Genomic DNA, 20,414 nt, shown 5'->3' with positions numbered 1-20,414 from the left:
TGCGGGTCTGTGTGTGGGTCTGTGTGTATAGATGATGACTGAAGGCAGGATCAGAGTTTGTTGCTGATAACCCCATGGTCGATTAGCCTGCCTTCGCTCACGATATATGACCAGTCACTCGGGTAAGGTGCTGGAGGGCGGCGGCACCTCTCGGGGAGATGGGGAGCGAACACACCAGAGAGGTTTCAGCCACGGACCTTGAGCTTCTATTTGAGAGGGACCATACATGCCGATCTTATTTGGCTTTAAACTGAGAGCCAAAACTCCAACTTGTTCCAATCTGTTCGTCAAACCCCTCCTCTCCCAAATGATCTCATGTTTCGGGAACACCCTCTCTCAGCTGAGCTTTCAGGGGCTGGGGTGTTCGCTGCTTGTTCCTCTGAGTGTGCCTGTGTTTGGCGAGCAGACAGCACCGAGAGCTTCACCAGGCACCGAGAGAGCAGCCATGAGCCGGGCGGCTGCAGTTGGCCAGAGTTGGGGCAGCTTTCTCGGCTGGTGCCTGGGATTTGTGCTGTCTACTCGGTCACTGGGATTTAACCTGGACTCGCTCAGCCCCACCGTCTACAGCGGACCCCAGGAGAGCTACTTCGGCTTCTCGGTGGAGTTTTACAACCCCGACCCAGATACGTGAGTGGCTTTTTGGAACTTTGAAGAGTTTGGGGGCGGGGGTTGGGGGAGCTTTTTCTTTCTTTTCAGACAGCGAAAAAGTTTTGCAAAGTTTGGAGCAGGGCGCTTCTGGCAGTGGGGCAGATCTCCGAGAAAGCGAGTTGTGCTTGTTCTGATGTCCGAGGATTTCACAGACATTCTCCCAGCTTTCTGTCCGGGAAAAGTACATCAGCAGAAGTTGCGGGGCTTGAAGTGGAAGTGTGCGAGCGGGCCGCGGGGTCTCCTCTTTCTAACGGTGGCCCTTTGGCCATGTTCGTGGATTTTGAGGACAGACTTCTTGTGGTTGGGCAGTGAGCTGGTCAAATGAAAGGGGCACCGCAGTGGGTGAGCTGGGGCATCATTGGGGGTGAGCTGGGGCATCATTGCGGGTGAGCTGGGGCATCATTGGGGGGTGAGCTAGGGCATCATTGGGGGGTGAGCTGGGGCATCATTGCGGGTGAGCTGGGGCATCATTGGGGGGTGAGCTGGGGCATCATTGCGGGTGAGCTGGGGCATCATTGGGGGGTGAGCTGGGGCATCATTGGAGGGTGAGCTGGGGCATCATTGTGGGGTGAGCTGGGGCATCATTGGGGGGTGAGCTGGGGCATCATTGTGGGGTGAGGTGGGGCATCATTGGGGTGAGCTGGGGCATCATTGGGGGGTGAGCTGGGGCATCATTGGGGGGTGAGCTGGGGCATCATTGGGGGGTGAGCTGGGGCATCATTGGGGGTGAGCTGGAGTATCATTGTGAGGTGAGCTGGGGCATCATTGGGGGGTGAGCTGGGGCATCATTGGGGGGTGAGCTGGAGTATCATTGGGGAGTGAGCTGGGGCATCATTGGGGGGTGAGCTGGGGCATCATTGGGGTGAGCTGGGGCATCATTGGGGGGTGAGCTGGGGCATCATTGGGGGGTGAGCTGGGGCATCATTGGGGGGTGAGCTGGGGCATCATTGGGGGGTGAGCTGGGGCATCATTGTGGGGTGAGCTGGGGCATCATTGGGGGGTGAGCTGGGGCATCATTGGGGGGTGAGCTGGGGCATCATTGGGGGTGAGCTGGGGCATCATTGGGGGTGAGCTGGGGCATCATTGGGGGTGAGCAGGGGCATCATTGGGGGTGAGCTGGGGCATCATTGGGGGGTGAGCTGGGGCATCATTGGGGGTGAGCTGGGGCATCATTGGGGGGTGAGCTGGGGCATCATTGGGGGGTGAGCTGGGGCATCATTGGGGGGTGAGCTGGGGCATCATTGGGGGTGAGCTGGGGCATCATTGGGGGGTGAGCTGGGGCATCATTGGGGGGTGAGCTGGGGCATCATTGGGGGGTGAGCTGGGGCATCATTGGGGAGTGAGCTGGGGCATCATTGGGGGGTGAGCTGGGGCATCATTGGGGGGTGAGCTGGGGCATCATTGGGGAGTGAGCTGGGGCATCATTGGGGGGTGAGCTGGGGCATCATTGGGGGGTGAGCTGGGGCATCATTGTGGGGTGAGCTGGGGCATCATTGGGGGGTGAGCTGGGGCATCATTGGGGGGTGAGCTGGGGCATCATTGGGGGGTGAGCTGGGGCATCATTGGGGGGTGAGCTGGGGCATCATTGGGGGGTGAGCTGGGGCATCATTGGGGGTGAGCTGGGGCATCATTGGGGGGTGAGCTGAAGCATCATTGGGGGGTGAGCTGGGGCATCATTGGGGGGTGAGCTGGGGCATCATTGGGGGTGAGCTGGGGCATCATTGGGGGGTGAGCTGGGGCATCATTGGGGGGTGAGCTGGGGCATCATTGGGGGTGAGCTGGGGCATCATTGGGGGGTGAGCTGGGGCATCATTGGGGGGTGAGCTGGGGCATCATTGGGGGGTGAGCTGGGGCATCATTGGGGGGTGAGCTGGGGCATCATTGGGGGGTGAGCTGGGGCATCATTGGGGGTGAGCTGGGGCAACATTGGGGGGTGAGCTGGGGCATCATTGGGGGGTGAACTGGGGCATCATTGGGGAGTGAGCTGGGGCATCATTGGGGGGTGAGCTGGGGCATCATTGGGGGGTGAGCTGGGGCATCATTGTGGGGTGAGCTGGGGCATCATTGGGGGGTGAGCTGGGGCATCATTGGGGGGTGAGCTGGGGCATCATTGGGGGGTGAGCTGGGGCATCATTGGGGGGTGAGCTGGAGTATCATTGGGGAGTGAGCTGGGGCATCATTGGGGGGTGAGCTGGGGCATCATTGGGGGGGTGAGCTGGGGCATCATTGGGGGCTGAGTTGGGGCATCATTGGGGGGTGAGCTGGGGCATCATTGGGGGGTGAGCTGGAGTGTCATTGGGGGTGAGCTGGAGCATTATTGGGGGGTGAGCTGGGGCATCATTGGGGGGTGAGCTGGGGCATCATTGGGGGTGAGCTGGAGTATCATTGGGGGGTGAGCTGGAGTATCATTGGGGGGTGCGCTGGGGCATCATTGGGGGTGAGCTGGGGCATCATTGGGGGGTGAGCTGGAGCATCATTGGGGGGTGAGCTGGGGCATCATTGGGGGTTGAGCTGGGGCATCATTGGGGCTGAGCTGGGGCATCATTGGGGGTGAGCTGGAGTATCATTGGGGGTGAGCTGGAGTATCATTGGGGGGTGCGCTGGGGCATCATTGGGGGTGAGCTGGGGCATCATTGGGGGGTGAGCTGGAGCATCATTGGGGGGTGAGCTGGGGCATCATTGGGGGTGAGCTGGAGTATCATTGGGGGTGAGCTGGAGTATCATTGGGGGTGAGCTGGAGTATCACTGGGGGGTGAGCTGGAGTATCATTGGGGGGTGCGCTGGGGCATCATTGGGGGGTGAGCTGGGTCATCATTGGGGGTGAGCTGGGGCATCATTGGGGGGTGAGCTGGGGCATCATTGGGGCTGAGCTGGGGCATCATTGGGGGGTGAGCTGGGGCATCATTGGGGGGTGAGCTGGGGCATCATTGGGGCTGAGCTGGGGCATCATTGGGGGGTGAGCTGGGGCATCATTGGGGGTGAGCTGGGGCATCATTGGGGGTGAGCTGGGGCATCATTGGGGGTGAGCTGGAGTATCATTGGGGGCTGAGTTGGGGCATGATTGGGGGGTGAGCTGGGGCATCATTGTGGGGTGAGCTGGGGCATCATTGGGGGGTGAGCTGGGGCATCATTGGGGGGTGAGCTGGGGCATCATTGGGGGGTGAGCTGGGGCATCATTGGGGGGTGAGCTGGGGCATCATTGGGGGGTGAGCTGGGGCATCATTGGGGGTGAGCTGGGGCATCATTGGGGGGTGAGCTGAAGCATCATTGGGGGGTGAGCTGGGGCATCATTGGGGGGTGAGCTGGGGCATCATTGCGGGTGAGCTGGGGCATCATTGGGGGGTGAGCTGGGGCATCATTGGGGGGTGAGCTGGGGCATCATTGGGGGTGAGCTGGGGCATCATTGGGGGGTGAGCTGGGGCATCATTGGGGGGTGAGCTGGGGCATCATTGGGGGGTGAGCTGGGGCATCATTGGGGGGTGAGCTGGGGCATCATTGGGGGGTGAGCTGGGGCATCATTGGGGGTGAGCTGGGGCAACATTGGGGGGTGAGCTGGGGCATCATTGGGGGGTGAACTGGGGCATCATTGGGGAGTGAGCTGGGGCATCATTGGGGGGTGAGCTGGGGCATCATTGGGGGGTGAGCTGGGGCATCATTGTGGGGTGAGCTGGGGCATCATTGGGGGGTGAGCTGGGGCATCATTGGGGGGTGAGCTGGGGCATCATTGGGGGGTGAGCTGGGGCATCATTGGGGGGTGAGCTGGAGTATCATTGGGGAGTGAGCTGGGGCATCATTGGGGGGTGAGCTGGGGCATCATTGGGGGGGTGAGCTGGGGCATCATTGGGGGCTGAGTTGGGGCATCATTGGGGGGTGAGCTGGGGCATCATTGGGGGGTGAGCTGGAGTGTCATTGGGGGTGAGCTGGAGTATCATTGGGGGGTGCGCTGGGGCATCATTGGGGGTGAGCTGGGGCATCATTGGGGGGTGAGCTGGAGCATCATTGGGGGTGAGCTGGGGCATCATTGGGGGGTGAGCTGGAGTATCATTGGGGGTGAGCTGGAGTATCATTGGGGGTGAGCTGGCGTATCATTGGGGGTGAGCTGGAGTATCATTGGGGGTGAGCTGGCGTATCATTGGGGGCTGAGTTGGGGCATGATTGGGGGGTGAGCTGGGGCATCATTGGGGGGTGAGCTGGGGCATCATTGGGGGGTGAGCTGGGGCATCATTGGGGGGTGAGCTGGGGTGTCATTGGGGGTGAGCTGGGGCATCATTGGGGGGTGAGCTGGGGCATCATTGGGGGGTGAGCTGGGATGGGGGCACTCGTGCTGGGAGCCCGAGCGGATGAGAAGCCTCCTAGGTCCAGCTTGGCCACCGACAGGCATGGCTATGGCTCCCGAGCTGGGAGGCTGTGAGTGTGACCGGTTCAGCTCAGCCCAGCCGAGTGTCTCAATGTGTTCCACTGGTCAGGGGCAGGGTTTGTACAGTGAGGACTGGAGTGTGGATTTTGAGCCAACTTTTAAATCTGCTTAGACTGAACTTGGACTGATTTAATATATTCCCAGGGCAGCAAATGCCCCGCCCCCGTACAGTACACGATGCCCCACCCCGTACAGTACACGATGCCCCGCCCCGTACTGTACAAGATGCCCTGCCCCGTACTGTACACGATGCCCGCCCCCATACTGTACACGATGCCCCGCCCCGTACTGTACACGATGCCCCACCCCCAGTAGAGTAGACGATGCTCCGTCCCGTACTGTACACGATGCCCCACCCCGTGCTGTACACGATGCTCCTGTACTGTACACGATGCCCCGCCCCGTACTGTACACGATGCCCACCCCATACTGTACACGATGCCCTGCCCCCGTACTGTACACGATGCCCTGCCCCCGTACTGTACACGATGCCCCGCCCCCGTACTGTGCACGATGCCCCGCCCCCGTACCATACACAATGCACTGCCCCCGTACTGTACACGATGCCCCGCCCCACACTGTACACAATGCCCCGCCCCATACTGTACACGATGCCCTGCTCCGTACTGTACACGATGCCCCGCCCCGTACTGTACACAATGCCCCCGTACTGTACACGATGCCCCCGCACTGTACACGATGCCCTGCTCTGTACTGTACACGGTGCCCCGCCCCATACTGTACATGATGCCCCACCCCGCACTGTACACAATGCCCCCGCACTGTACACGATGCCGCCATACTGTACACGATGCCTCGCCCCCGTACTGTACACGATGCCACCGTACTGTACACGATACCCTGCCCCGTACTGTACACGATGCCCCGTACTGTACACGATACCCTGCCCAGTACTGTACACGATGCCCCGCTCCGTACTGAACACGATGCCCCGCTCCGTACTGTACACGATGCCCCATACTGTACACGATGCCTCGCCCCATACTGTACATGATGCCCCCGTACTGTACACGATGCCCCGCCAGTACTGTACAGGATGCCCCGCCCCAGTACTGTACATGATGCCCCGCCCCGTACTTTACACGATGCCCCGCCCCGTACTGTACACAATGCCCCGCCCCATACTTTACACGATGCCCTGCCCCGTACTGTACACGATGCCCCGCTCCGTACTGTACATGATACCCTGCCCCGTACTGTACACGATGCCCCGCCCCCGTATTTTACACAATGCCCCGCCCCATACTGTACACGATGCCCCGCCCCGTACTGTACACGATGCCCCGCCCCGTACTTTACACGATGCCCTGCCCCGTACTGTACACGATGCCCCGCTCCGTACTGTACATGATGCCCTGCCCCGTACTGTACACGATGCCCCGCTCCGTAGTGTACACGATGCCCTGCCCCGTACTGTACACGATGCCCTGCTCCGTACTGTACACGATGCCCCTCCCCGTACTGTACACGATGCCCTGCCCCATACTGTACACGATGCCCCACCCCCTACTGTACACGATGCCCCACCCCCGTACTGTACATGATGCCCCACCCCATACTGTACACGATGCCCCTGCACTGTACACGATGCCCCACCCCGTACTGTACACGATGCCCCGTACTGTACACAATGCCCCCGTACTGTACACGATGCCCCCGCACTGTACACGATGCCCTGCTCCGTACTGTACACGGTGCCCCGCCCCATACTGTACATGATGCCCCACCCCGCACTGTACACAATGCCCCCGCACTGTACACGATGCCCCACCCCGTACTGTACACAATGCCCCCGCACTGTACACGATGCCGCCGTACTGTACATGATGCTCCGCCCCCGTACTGTACACGATGCCCCCGTACTGTACACGATGCCCCGCCCATACTGTACACGATGCCCCGCCCCAGTACAGTACACGATGCCTCACGTACTGTACACGATGCCCCGCCCCCGTACTGTACACGATGCCCCCGTACTGTACACGATGCCCCTGTACTGTACACAATGCCCCCGTACTGTACACGATGCCCTGCCCCGTACTGTACACGATGCCCTGCCCCGTACTGTACACAATGCCCCGCCCCATACTGTACACGATGTCCTGCCCCTGTACTGTACACGATGCCCCAGTACTGTACACGATGCCCCCGTACTGTACACAATGCCCCGCCCCATACTGTACATGATGCCCCGCCCCCGTACTGTACACGATGCCCCGCTCCCGTACTGTACACGATGCCACCGTACTGTAAATGATGCCCCACCCCGTACTGTACATGATGCCCCCGTACTGTACACGATGCCCCTGTACTCTACACGATGCCCCGTACTCTACACGATGTCCCCCGTACTGTACACAATGCCCCCTGTACTGTACACGATGCCCCGCCCCATACTGCACACGATGCCCCACCCCCATACTGTACACGATGCCCCGCCCCGTACTGTACACGATGCCCCAGCCCTGTACTGTACACGATGCCCCGTACACGATGCCCCGCCCTCTTACTGTACACGATGGCCCCGTACTGTACACGATGCCCCCGTACTGTACACGATGTCCTGGCCCGTACTGTAAACGATGCCACCTACTGTACACGATGCCCCCATGCTGTACACGGTGCCGTGCGTCGTAATGCACACGATGCCGCCCGTACTGTACATGATGCCCTGCCCCCGTACTGTACACGATGCCCCGCCCTGTACTGTACACGATGCCCTGTACTGTACACGATGCCCCCGTACTGTAAACGTTGCCCCGTACTGTACACGATGCGCCGCCCCATACTGTACATGATGTCCCACCCCGTACTGTGCACGATGCCCTGCCCCGTACTGTACACGATGCCCCGCCCCATACTGTACACGATGCCCCGCCCCATACTGTACACGATGCCCCACTCCGTACTGTACACAGTGCCCCCGCACTGTACACGATGCCGCCGTACTGTACACGATGCCCCGCCCCGTACTGTACACGATGCCCCGTACGGTACACAATGCCCCCGTACTGTACACGATGCCCCACCCCGTACTGTACACAATGCCCCCGCACTGTACACGATGCCGCCGTACTGTACACGATGCTCCGCCCCTGTACTGTACACGATGCCCCGTACTGTACACGATGCCCCGCCCATACTGTACACGATGCCCCGCCCAAGTACAGTACACGATGCCCCACGTACTGTACACGATGCCCCGCCCCCGTATTGTACACGATGCCCCGCTCCATACTGTACACGATGCCCTGCCCCGTACTGTACACGATGCCCCTGTACTGTACACGATGCCCTGCCCCGTACTGTACACGATGCCCCACCCCGTACTGTACACGATGCCCCGCCCCATACTGTACACGATGCCCCCGCACGCTACACGATGCCCCCGTACTGTACACGATGCCCCCGCACTGTACACGATGCCCCGCCCCGTACTGTACACGATGCCCCGCCCCGTACTGTACACGATGCCTCGCCCCGGACTGTACACGATGCCCCGCCCCATACTGTACACGATGCCCCACCTCGTACAGTACACAATACCCCGCCCCATACTGTACACGATGCCCCACCTCGTACTGTACACGATGCCCCCGTACTGTACACGATGTCCCACCTCGTACTGTACACGATGCCCCCGCACTGTACACGATGCCGCCGTACTGTACACGATGCCCCGCCCCTTACTGTACACGATGCCCCCGTACTGTACACGATGCCCCGCCCCGTACTGTACACAATGCCCCGCCCCGTACTGTACACAATGCCCCGCCCCGTACTGTACACGATGCCCCACTCCGTACTGTACACGATGCCCCGCCCCGTACTGTACACGATGCCCTGCCCCGTAATGTGCACGATGCCCCGCCCCATACTATACACGATGCCCCGCCCCAGTACAGTACACGATGCCCCACCCCGTACTGTACACGATGCCCTGCCCCGTACTTTACACGATGCCCCACCCCGCACTGTACACGATGCCCCCGCACTGTACACGATGCCGCCATACTGTACACGATGCCCCGCCGCCGTACTGTACACGATGCCCCCGTACTGTACACGATGCCCCTGTACTGTACACAATGCCCCCGTACTGTACACGATGCCCTGCCCCCGTACTGTACACGATGCCCCCGTACTGTACACGATGCCCTGCCCCCGTACTGTACACGATGCCCCGCCCCATGCTGTACACAATGCCCCACCCCATACTGTACACGATGCCCCGCCCCGTACTGTACACGATGCCCCCGCACTGTACACAATGCCCCACCCCATACTGTACACGATGCCCCGCCCCATACTGTACACGATGCCCCCCGCACTGTACACGATGCCCCCCGCACTGTACACGAAGCCCCCGTACTGTACACGATGCCCCCGTACTGTACACGATGCCCCTGTACTGTACACAATGCCCCCATACTGTACACGATGCCCTGCCCGTACTGTACTCGATGCCCCGTACTGTACACGATGACCCATACTGTACATAATGCCCTGCCCCCGTACTGTACATGATGCCCCGCCCCATACTGTACACGATGCCCCGCCCCCATACTGTACACGATGCCACGTACTGTAAACGATGCCCCGCCCCGTACTGTACATGATGCCCCGTACTGTACACGATGCCCCCGTACTCTACATGATGCCCCGTACTGTACACGATGTCCCCCGTACTGTACACAATGCCCCCTGTACTGTACACGATGCCCCACCCCGTACTGCACATGATGCCCCACCCCCGTACTGTACATGATGCCCCACCACTGTACTGTACACGATGCCCCCGTACTGTACACGATGTCCTGCCCCGTAGTGTACACGATGCCCCACCCCTGTACTGTACACGATGCCGCCATACTGTACACGATGCCCCGCCCCGTACTGTGCACGATGCCCTGCCCCGTACTGTACACGATGCCCCGTACTGTACGCGATGCCCCCGCACTGTAAACATTGCCCCGTACTGTACACGATGCGCCGCCCTGTACGCGATGCCCCCGTACTGTACACGATGCCCTGCCCCATACTGTACACGATGCCCCCGTACTGTACGCGATGCCCCCGTACTGTACGCGATGCCCTGCCCCCGTACTGTAAACGATGCCCCCGTACTGTACACAATGCCCCGCCCCATACTATACACGATGCCCCTGTACCGTACACGATGCCCCCGTACTGTAAACATTGCCCCGTACTGTACACAATGCCCCGCCCCGTACTGTACACAATGCCCCCGTACTGTACACGATGCCCCGCCCCGTACTGTACACAATGCCCCCGTACTGTGCACGATGCCCCGCCCGCACTGTACACGATGCCCCGCCCCGTACTGTACACGATGCCCCGCTCCGTACTGTACACGATGCCCCCGTACTGTACACAATGCCCCGCCCCGTACTGTACACGATGCCCCGACCCATACTGTACACGATGCCCCGCCCCCGTACTGTACACGATGCCCCGCCCCGTACTGTGCACGATGCCCCGCCCCGTACTGTACACGATGCCCCGCTCCGTACTGTACATGATGCCCCGCTCCGTACTGTACACGATGCCCGCTGTACTGTACACGATGCCCCGCCCCCGTACTGTGCACGATGCCCTGCCCCATACTGTACACGATGCCCCGCTCCGTACTGTACACGATACCCCGCTCCGTACTGTACACGATGCCCGCTGTACTGTACACGATGCCCCGCCCCCGTACTGTGCACGATGCCCTGCCCCATACTGAACACGATGCACCGCCCCGTACTTTACACGATGCCCTGCCCCATACTGTACATGAAGCCCCGCTCCGTACTGTGCACGATGCCCCGCTCCGTACTGTACACGATGCCGCACCCCGTACTGTGCACGATGCCCTGCCCCGTACTGTACACGATGCCCCGCCCCATAATGTACACGATGCCCCGTCCCGTACTGTACACGATGCCCCCGTACTGTACACGATGCCCCGCTCCGTAATGTACACGATACCCCCGTACTGTACACGATGCCCCCATACTGTACACGATGCCCCCGTACTGTACACGATGCCCCGCTCCGTACTGTACACGATGCCCTGCCCCGTACTGTACACGATGCCCCCGCACGCTACACGATGCCGCCGTACTGTACACGATGCCCTGCCCCCGTACTGTACACGATGCCCCCGTACTGTACACGATGCCCCCGTACTGTACACGATGCCCCTGTACTGTACACAATGCCCCCGTACTGTACATGGTGCCCCGCCCTGTACTGTACACGATGCCCCGTACTGTACATGATGCCACGCCCCGTACTGTACACGATGCCCCATACTGTACACGATGCCCTGCCCCCGTACTGTACACGATGCCCCTGTACTGTACACGATGTCCCGCCCCCGTACTGTACATGATGCCCCCGCACTGTACACGATGCCCCCATACTGTACACGATGCCCTGCCCCGTACTGTACATGATGCCCTGCCCGTACTGTACACAATGCCCCACCCCGTACTGTACACGATGCCCCCCGCACTGTACACGATGCCCTGCCCCGTACTGTACACAATGCCCCACCCCGTACTGTACACGATGCCCCCGCACTCTACACGATGCCGCCGTACTGTACACGATGCCCCGCCCCCTGTACTGTACACGATGCCCCCGTACTGTACACGATGCCCCTGTACTGTACACAATGCCCCCGTACTGTACACGATGCCCTGCCCCGTACTGTACACGATGCCCCATACTGTACACGATGCCCCATATTGTACACGATGCCCTGCCCCTGTACTGTACACGATGCCCCGCCCCATACTGTACACAATGCCCCGCCCCATACTGTACACTATGCCCCACCCCCGTACTGTACACGATGCCCCGCCCCATACTGTACACGATGCCCCCCGCACTGTACACGAAGTCCTCGTACTGTACACGATGCCCCCGTACTGTACACGATGCCCCTGTACTGTACACAATGCCCCCATACTGTACACGATGCCCCGCCCGTACTGTACTCGATGCCCCGTACTGTACACGATGACCCATACTGTACATAATGCCCTGCCCCCGTACTGTACACGATGCACCGCCCCGTACTGTACACGATGCCCCCGTACTGTACACGATGCCCCCGTACTGTACATGATGCCCCGCCCCATAATGTACACGATGCCCCGCCCCCATACTGTACACGATGCCACGTACTGTAAACGATGCCCCGCCCCGTACTGTACATGATGCCCCGTACTGTACACGATGCCCCCGTACTCTACATGATGCCCCGTACTGTACACGATGTCCCCCGTACTGTACACAATGCCCCCTGTACTGTACACGATGCCCCACCCCGTACTGCACATGATGCCCCACCCCCGTACTGTACATGATGCCCCGCCCCGTACTGTACACGAAGCCCCACCACTGTACTGTACACGATGCCCCCGTACTGTACACGATGTCCTGCCCCGTAGTGTACACGATGCCCCACCCCTGTACTGTACACGATGCCGCCATACTGTACACGATGCCCCGCCCCGTACTGTACACGATGCCCTGCCCCGTACTGTACACGATGCCCCGTACTGTACGCGATGCCCCCGCACTGTAAACATTGCCCCGTACTGTACACGATGCGCCGCCCTGTACGCGATGCCCCCGTACTGTACACGATGCCCTGCCCCATACTGTACACGATGCCCCCGTACTGTACGCGATGCCCCCGTACTGTACGCGATGCCCTGCCCCCGTACTGTAAACGATGCCCCCGTACTGTACACAATGCCCCGCCCCATACTGTACACGATGCCCCTGTACCGTACACGATGCCCCTGTACTGTAAACATTGCCCCGTACTGTACACAATGCCCCGCCCCGTACTGTACACAATGCCCCCGTACTGTACACGATGCCCCGCCCCGTACTGTACACAATGCCCCCGTACTGTGCACGATGCCCCGCCCGCACTGTACACGATGCCCCGCCCCGTACTGTACACGATGCCCCGCTCCGTACTGTACACGATGCCCCCGTACTGTACACAATGCCCCGCCCCGTACTGTACACGATGCCCCGCCCCGTACTGTACACGATGCCCCGACCCATACTGTACACGATGCCCCGCCCCCGTACTGTACACGATGCCCCGCCCCGTACTGTGCACGATGCCCCGCCCCGTACTGTACACGATGCCCCGCTCCGTACTGTACATGATGCCCCGCTCCGTACTGTACACGATGCCCGCTGTACTGTACACGATGCCCCGCCCCGTACTGTGCACGATGCCCTGCCCCATACTGTACACGATGCCCCGCTCCGTACTGTACACGATACCCCGCTCCGTACTGTACACGATGCCCGCTGTACTGTACACGATGCCCCGCCCCCGTACTGTGCACGATGCCCTGCCCCATACTGTACACGATGCACCGCCCCGCACTTTACACGATGCCCTGCCCCATACTGTACATGAAGCCCCGCTCCGTACTGTGCACGATGCCCCGCTCCGTACTGTACACGATGCCGCACCCCGTACTGTGCACGATGCCCTGCCCCGTACTGTACACGATGCCCCGCCCCATAATGTACACGATGCCCCGTCCCGTACTGTACACGATGCCCCCGTACTGTACACGATGCCCCGCTCCGTAATGTACACGATACCCCCGTACTGTACACGATGCCCCCATACTGTACACGATGCCCCCGTACTGTACACGATGCCCCGCTCCGTACTGTACACGATGCCCTGCCCCGTACTGTACACGATGCCCCCGCACGCTACACGATGCCGCCGTACTGTACACGATGCCCTGCCCCCGTACTGTACACGATGCCCCCGTACTGTACACGATGCCCCCGTACTGTACACGATGCCCCTGTACTGTACACAATGCCCCCGTACTGTACATGATGCCCCGCCCTGTACTGTACACGATGCCCCGTACTGTACATGATGCCACGCCCCGTACTGTACACGATGCCCCATACTGTACACGATGCCCTGCCCCCGTACTGTACACGATGCCCCTGTACTGTACACGATGTCCCGCCCCGTACTGTACATGATGCCCCCGCACTGTACACGATGCCCCCATACTGTACACGATGCCCTGCCCCGTACTGTACATGATGCCCTGCCCGTACTGTACACAATGCCCCACCCCGTACTGTACACGATGCCCCCCGCACTGTACACGATGCCCTGCCCCGTACTGTACACAATGCCCCACCCCGTACTGTACACGATGCCCCCGCACTCTACACGATGCCGCCGTACTGTACACGATGCCCCGCCCCCTGTACTGTACACGATGCCCCCGTACTGTACACGATGCCCCTGTACTGTACACAATGCCCCCGTACTGTACACGATGCCCTGCCCCGTACTGTACACGATGCCCCATACTGTACACGATGCCCCATATTGTACACGATGCCCTGCCCCTGTACTGTACACGATGCCCCGCCCCATACTGTACACAATGCCCCGCCCCATACTGTACACTATGCCCCACCCCCGTACTGTACACGATGCCCCGCCCCGTACTGTACACGATGTCCTGCCCCTGTACTGTACACGATGCCCCGTACTGTACACGATGCCCCTGTACTGTACACAATGCCCCGCCCCATACTGTACATGATGCCCCGCCCCGTACTGTACACGATGCCCCGCCCCTGTACTGTACACGATGACCCGCCCCTGTATTGTACACGATGTCGCCGTACTGTACACGATGCCCCGCCCCCGTACTGTACACGATGTCCTGCCCCCGTACTGTACACGATGCCCCGTACTGTACACGATGCGCCGCCCCGTACTGTACACGATGTCCTGCCCCCATACTGTACACAATGCCGCCGTACTGTACACGATGCCCTGCTCCGTAATGTACACGATACCCCCGTACTGTACACGATGCCCCCGTACTGTACACGATGCCCCCGTACTGTACACGATGCCCCGCTCCATACTGTACACAATGCCCCGCCCCATACTGTGCACGATGCCCCGCCCCGTACTGTACACGATGCCCCGCCCCTGTACTGTACACGATGACCCGCCCCCGTATTGTACACGATGCCGCCGTACTGTACACGATGCCCCGGCCCGGACTGTACATGATGTCCTGCCCCCGTATTGTACACGATGCTGCCGTACTGTACACGATGTCCTGCCCCTGTACTGTACATGATGCCCCGTACTGTACACGATGCCCCCGTGCTGTACACAATGCCCCGCCCCATACTGTACATGATGCCCCGCCCCGTACTGTACACGATGCCCCACCCCTGTACTGTACACGATGACCCGCCCCCGGATTGTACACGATGCCGCCGTACTGTACACGATGCCCCGCCCCCGTACTGTACACGAAGTCCTGCCCCCGTACTGTACACGATGCCCCCGTACTGTACACGATGCCCCGCCCCGTACTGTACACGATGTCCTGCCCCCGTACTGTACACGATGCCGCCGTACTGTACATGATGCCCCGCCCCGTACTGTACACGATGTCCTGCCCCGTACTGTACACGATGCCCCACCCCATAATGTACACGATGCCCCGTCCCGTACTGTACACGATGCCCCCGTACTGTACACAATGCCCCGCTCCGTAATGTACACGATACCCCGTACTGTACACGATGCCCCCGTACTGTACATGATGCCCCCGTACTGTACACGATGCCCCGCTCCGTACTGTACATGATGCTCTGCCCCGTACTGTACACGATGCCCCCGCACGCTACACGATGCCCCCGTACTGTACACGATGCCCCGTACTGTACACGATGCCCCCGTACTGTACACGATGCCCCGTACTGTACACAATGCCCCGTACTGTATATGATGCCCCGCCCCGTACTGTACATGATGCCCCGTACTGTACACGATGCCCCCGTACTGTACACGATGCCCCATACTGTACACAATGCCCTGCCCCCGTACTGTACACGATGCCCCTGTACTGTACACGATGCCCCGCCCCGTACTGTACATGATGCCCCCATACTGTACACGATGCCCTGCCCCGTACTGTACACGATGCCCTGCCCCGTACTGTACACGATGCCCCACCCCGTACTGTACACGATGCCCCCGCACTGTACACGATGCCCTGCCCCGTACTGTACACAATGCCCCACCCCGTACTGTACACGATGCCCCCGCACTCTACACGATGCCGCCGTACTGTACACGATGCCCCGCCCCCTGTACTGTACATGATGCCCCCGTACTGTACACGATGCCCCTGTACTGTACACAATGCCCCCGTACTGTACACGATGCCCTGCCCCCGTACTGTATACGATGCCCCGCCCCGTACTGTACACGATGCCCCGTACTGTACACGATGCCCCCATATTGTACACGATGCCCTGCCCCCGTACTGTACACGATGCCCCGCCCCATACTGTACACAATGCCCCGCCCCATACTGTACACGATGCCCCGCCCCCGTACTGTACACGATGCCCCGCCCCATACTGTACACGATGTCCTGCCCCTGTACTGTACACGATGCCCCGTACTGTACACGATGCCCCGCCCCTGTACTGTACACGATGTCCTGCCCCCGTACTGTACACGATGCCCCCGTACTGTACACGATGCCCCGCCCCGTACTGTACACGATGTCCTGCCCCCGTACTGTACACGATGCCGCCGTACTGTACATGATGCCCCGCCCCGTACTGTACACAATGTCCTGCCCCGTACTGTACACGATGCCCCCGTACTGTACATGATGCCCCGCCCCCATACGGTACACGATGTCCTGCCCCCGTACTGTACACGATGCCCCCGTACTGTACATGATGCCCCGCCCCATACGGTACACGATGTCCTGCCCCCGTACTGTACACGATGCCCCCGTACTGTACACGATGCCCCTGTACTGTACACAATGCCCCCGTACTGTACATGATGCCCCGCCCTGTACTGTACACGATGCCCCGTACTGTACATGATGCCACGCCCCGTACTGTACACGATGCCCCATACTGTACACGATGCCCTGCCCCCGTACTGTACACGATGCCCCTGTACTGTACACGATGTCCCGCCCCCGTACTGTACATGATGCCCCCGCACTGTACACGATGCCCCCATACTGTACACGATGCCCTGCCCCGTACTGTACATGATGCCCTGCCCGTACTGTACACGATGCCCCACCCCGTACTGTACACGATGCCCCCCGCACTGTACACGATGCCCTGCCCCGTACTGTACACAATGCCCCACCCCGTACTGTACACGATGCCCCCGCACTCTACACGATGCCGCCGTACTGTACACGATGCCCCGCCCCCTGTACTGTACACGATGCCCCCGTACTGTACACGATGCCCCTGTACTGTACACAATGCCCCCGTACTGTACACGATGCCCTGCCCCGTACTGTACACGATGCCCCATACTGTACACGATGCCCCATATTGTACACGATGCCCTGCCCCTGTACTGTACACGATGCCCCGCCCCATACTGTACACAATGCCCCGCCCCATACTGTACACTATGCCCCACCCCCGTACTGTACACGATGCCCCGCCCCATACTGTACACGATGCCCCCCGCACTGTACACGAAGCCCCCGTACTGTACACGATGCCCCCGTACTGTACACGATGCCCCTGTACTGTACACAATGCCCCCATACTGTACACGATGCCCCGCCCGTACTGTACTCGATGCCCCGTACTGTACACGATGACCCATACTGTACATAATGCCCTGCCCCCGTACTGTACACGATGCACCGCCCCGTACTGTACACGATGCCCCCGTACTGTACACGATGCCCCCGTACTGTACATGATGCCCCGCCCCATACTGTACACGATGCCCCGCCCCCATACTGTACACGATGCCACGTACTGTAAACGATGCCCCGCCCCGTACTGTACATGATGCCCCGTACTGTACACGATGCCCCCGTACTCTACATGATGCCCCGTACTGTACACGATGTCCCCCGTACTGTACACAATGCCCCCTGTACTGTACACGATGCCCCACCCCGTACTGCACATGATGCCCCACCCCCGTACTGTACATGATGCCCCACCACTGTACTGTACACGATGCCCCCGTAGTGTACACGATGCCCCACCCCTGTACTGTACACGATGCCGCCATACTGTACACGATGCCCCGCCCCGTACTGTACACGATGCCCTGCCCCGTACTGTACACGATGCCCCGTACTGTACGCGATGCCCCCGCACTGTAAACATTGCCCCGTACTGTACACGATGCGCCGCCCTGTACGCGATGCCCCCGTACTGTACACGATGCCCTGCCCCATACTGTACACGATGCCCCCGTACTGTACGCGATGCCCCCGTACTGTACGCGATGCCCTGCCCCCGTACTGTAAACGATGCCCCCGTACTGTACACAATGCCCCGCCCCATACTGTACACGATGCCCTGTACCGTACACGATGCCCCCGTACTGTAAACATTGCCCCGTACTGTACACAATGCCCCGCCCCGTACTGTACACAATGCCCCCGTACTGTACACGATGCCCCGCCCCGTACTGTACACAATGCCCCCGTACTGTGCACGATGCCCCGCCCGCACTGTACACGATGCCCCGCCCCGTACTGTACACGATGCCCCGCTCCGTACTGTACACGATGCCCCCGTACTGTACACAATGCCCCGCCCCGTACTGTACACGATGCCCCGCCCCGTACTGTACACGATGCCCCGACCCATACTGTACACGATGCCCCGCCCCCGTACTGTACACGATGCCCCGCCCCGTACTGTGCACGATGCCCCGCCCCGTACTGTACACGATGCCCCGCTCCGTACTGTACATGATGCCCCGCTCCGTACTGTACACGATGCCCGCTGTACTGTACACGATGCCCCGCCCCCGTACTGTGCACGATGCCCTGCCCCATACTGTACACGATGCCCCGCTCCGTACTGTACACGATACCCCGCTCCGTACTGTACACGATGCCCGCTGTACTGTACACGATGCCCCGCCCCCGTACTGTGCACGATGCCCTGCCCCATACTGTACACGATGCACCGCCCCGTACTTTACACGATGCCCTGCCCCATACTGTACATGAAGCCCCGCTCCGTACTGTGCACGATGCCCCGCTCCGTACTGTACACGATGCCGCACCCCGTACTGTGCACGATGCCCTGCCCCGTACTGTACACGATGCCCCGCCCCATAATGTACACGATGCCCCGTCCCGTACTGTACACGATGCCCCCGTACTGTACACGATGCCCCGCTCCGTAATGTACACGATACCCCCGTACTGTACACGATGCCCCATACTGTACACGATGCCCCCGTACTGTACACGATGCCCCGCTCCGTACTGTACACGATGCCCTGCCCCGTACTGTACACGATGCCCCCGCACGCTACACGATGCCGCCGTACTGTACACGATGCCCTGCCCCCGTACTGTACACGATGCCCCCGTACTGTACACGATGCCCCCGTACTGTACACGATGCCCCTGTACTGTACACAATGCCCCCGTACTGTACATGATGCCCCGCCCTGTACTGTACACGATGCCCCGTACTGTACATGATGCCACGCCCCGTACTGTACACGATGCCCCATACTGTACACGATGCCCTGCCCCCGTACTGTACACGATGCCCCTGTACTGTACACGATGTCCCGCCCCCGTACTGTACATGATGCCCCCGCACTGTACACGATGCCCCCATACTGTACACGATGCCCTGCCCCGTACTGTACATGATGCCCTGCCCGTACTGTACACAATGCCCCACCCCGTACTGTACACGATGCCCCCCGCACTGTACACGATGCCCTGCCCCGTACTGTACACAATGCCCCACCCCGTACTGTACACGATGCCCCCGCACTCTACACGATGCCGCCGTACTGTACACGATGCCCCGCCCCCTGTACTGTACACGATGCCCCCGTACTGTACACGATGCCCCTGTACTGTACACAATGCCCCCGTACTGTACACGATGCCCTGCCCCGTACTGTACACGATGCCCCATACTGTACACGATGCCCCATATTGTACACGATGCTCTGCCCCTGTACTGTACACGATGCCCCGCCCCATACTGTACACAATGCCCCGCCCCATACTGTACACTATGCCCCACCCCCGTACTGTACACGATGCCCCGCCCCGTACTGTACACGATGTCCTGCCCCTGTACTGTACACGATGCCCCGTACTGTACACGATGCCCCTGTACTGTACACAATGCCCCGCCCGATACTGTACATGATGCCCCGCCCCGTACTGTACACGATGCCCCGCCCCTGTACTGTACACGATGACCC

The 20,414-nt window shown here is 60.5% G+C and overlaps 1 protein-coding gene across 1 annotated transcript in view; it reads left to right on the top strand.

The window, feature by feature from the left end:
- The first annotated feature begins 333 nt into the window (after positions 1 to 333).
- Positions 334 to 20,414, top strand: part of LOC147096975 (integrin alpha-5-like) — a 395,891-nt gene continuing 375,810 nt past the window's right edge. Inside the window, 1 exon segment of the mRNA XM_085972686.1 lies at positions 334 to 627. Coding sequence (XP_085828812.1) covers positions 446 to 627 — 182 coding nt within the window. The 5' untranslated portion in view covers positions 334 to 445.

The sequence above is a fragment of the Somniosus microcephalus genome, chromosome 33 (genome assembly GCF_052327205.1).
Source record: "Somniosus microcephalus isolate GS21.2 chromosome 33, FLI_Smic_1.0, whole genome shotgun sequence".
In the NCBI taxonomy this organism is placed as follows: domain Eukaryota; kingdom Metazoa; phylum Chordata; class Chondrichthyes; order Squaliformes; family Somniosidae; genus Somniosus; species Somniosus microcephalus.
The sequence above is the reverse complement of the archived record's forward strand: the minus strand, read 5'-3'. Positions and strand labels throughout refer to the sequence as shown.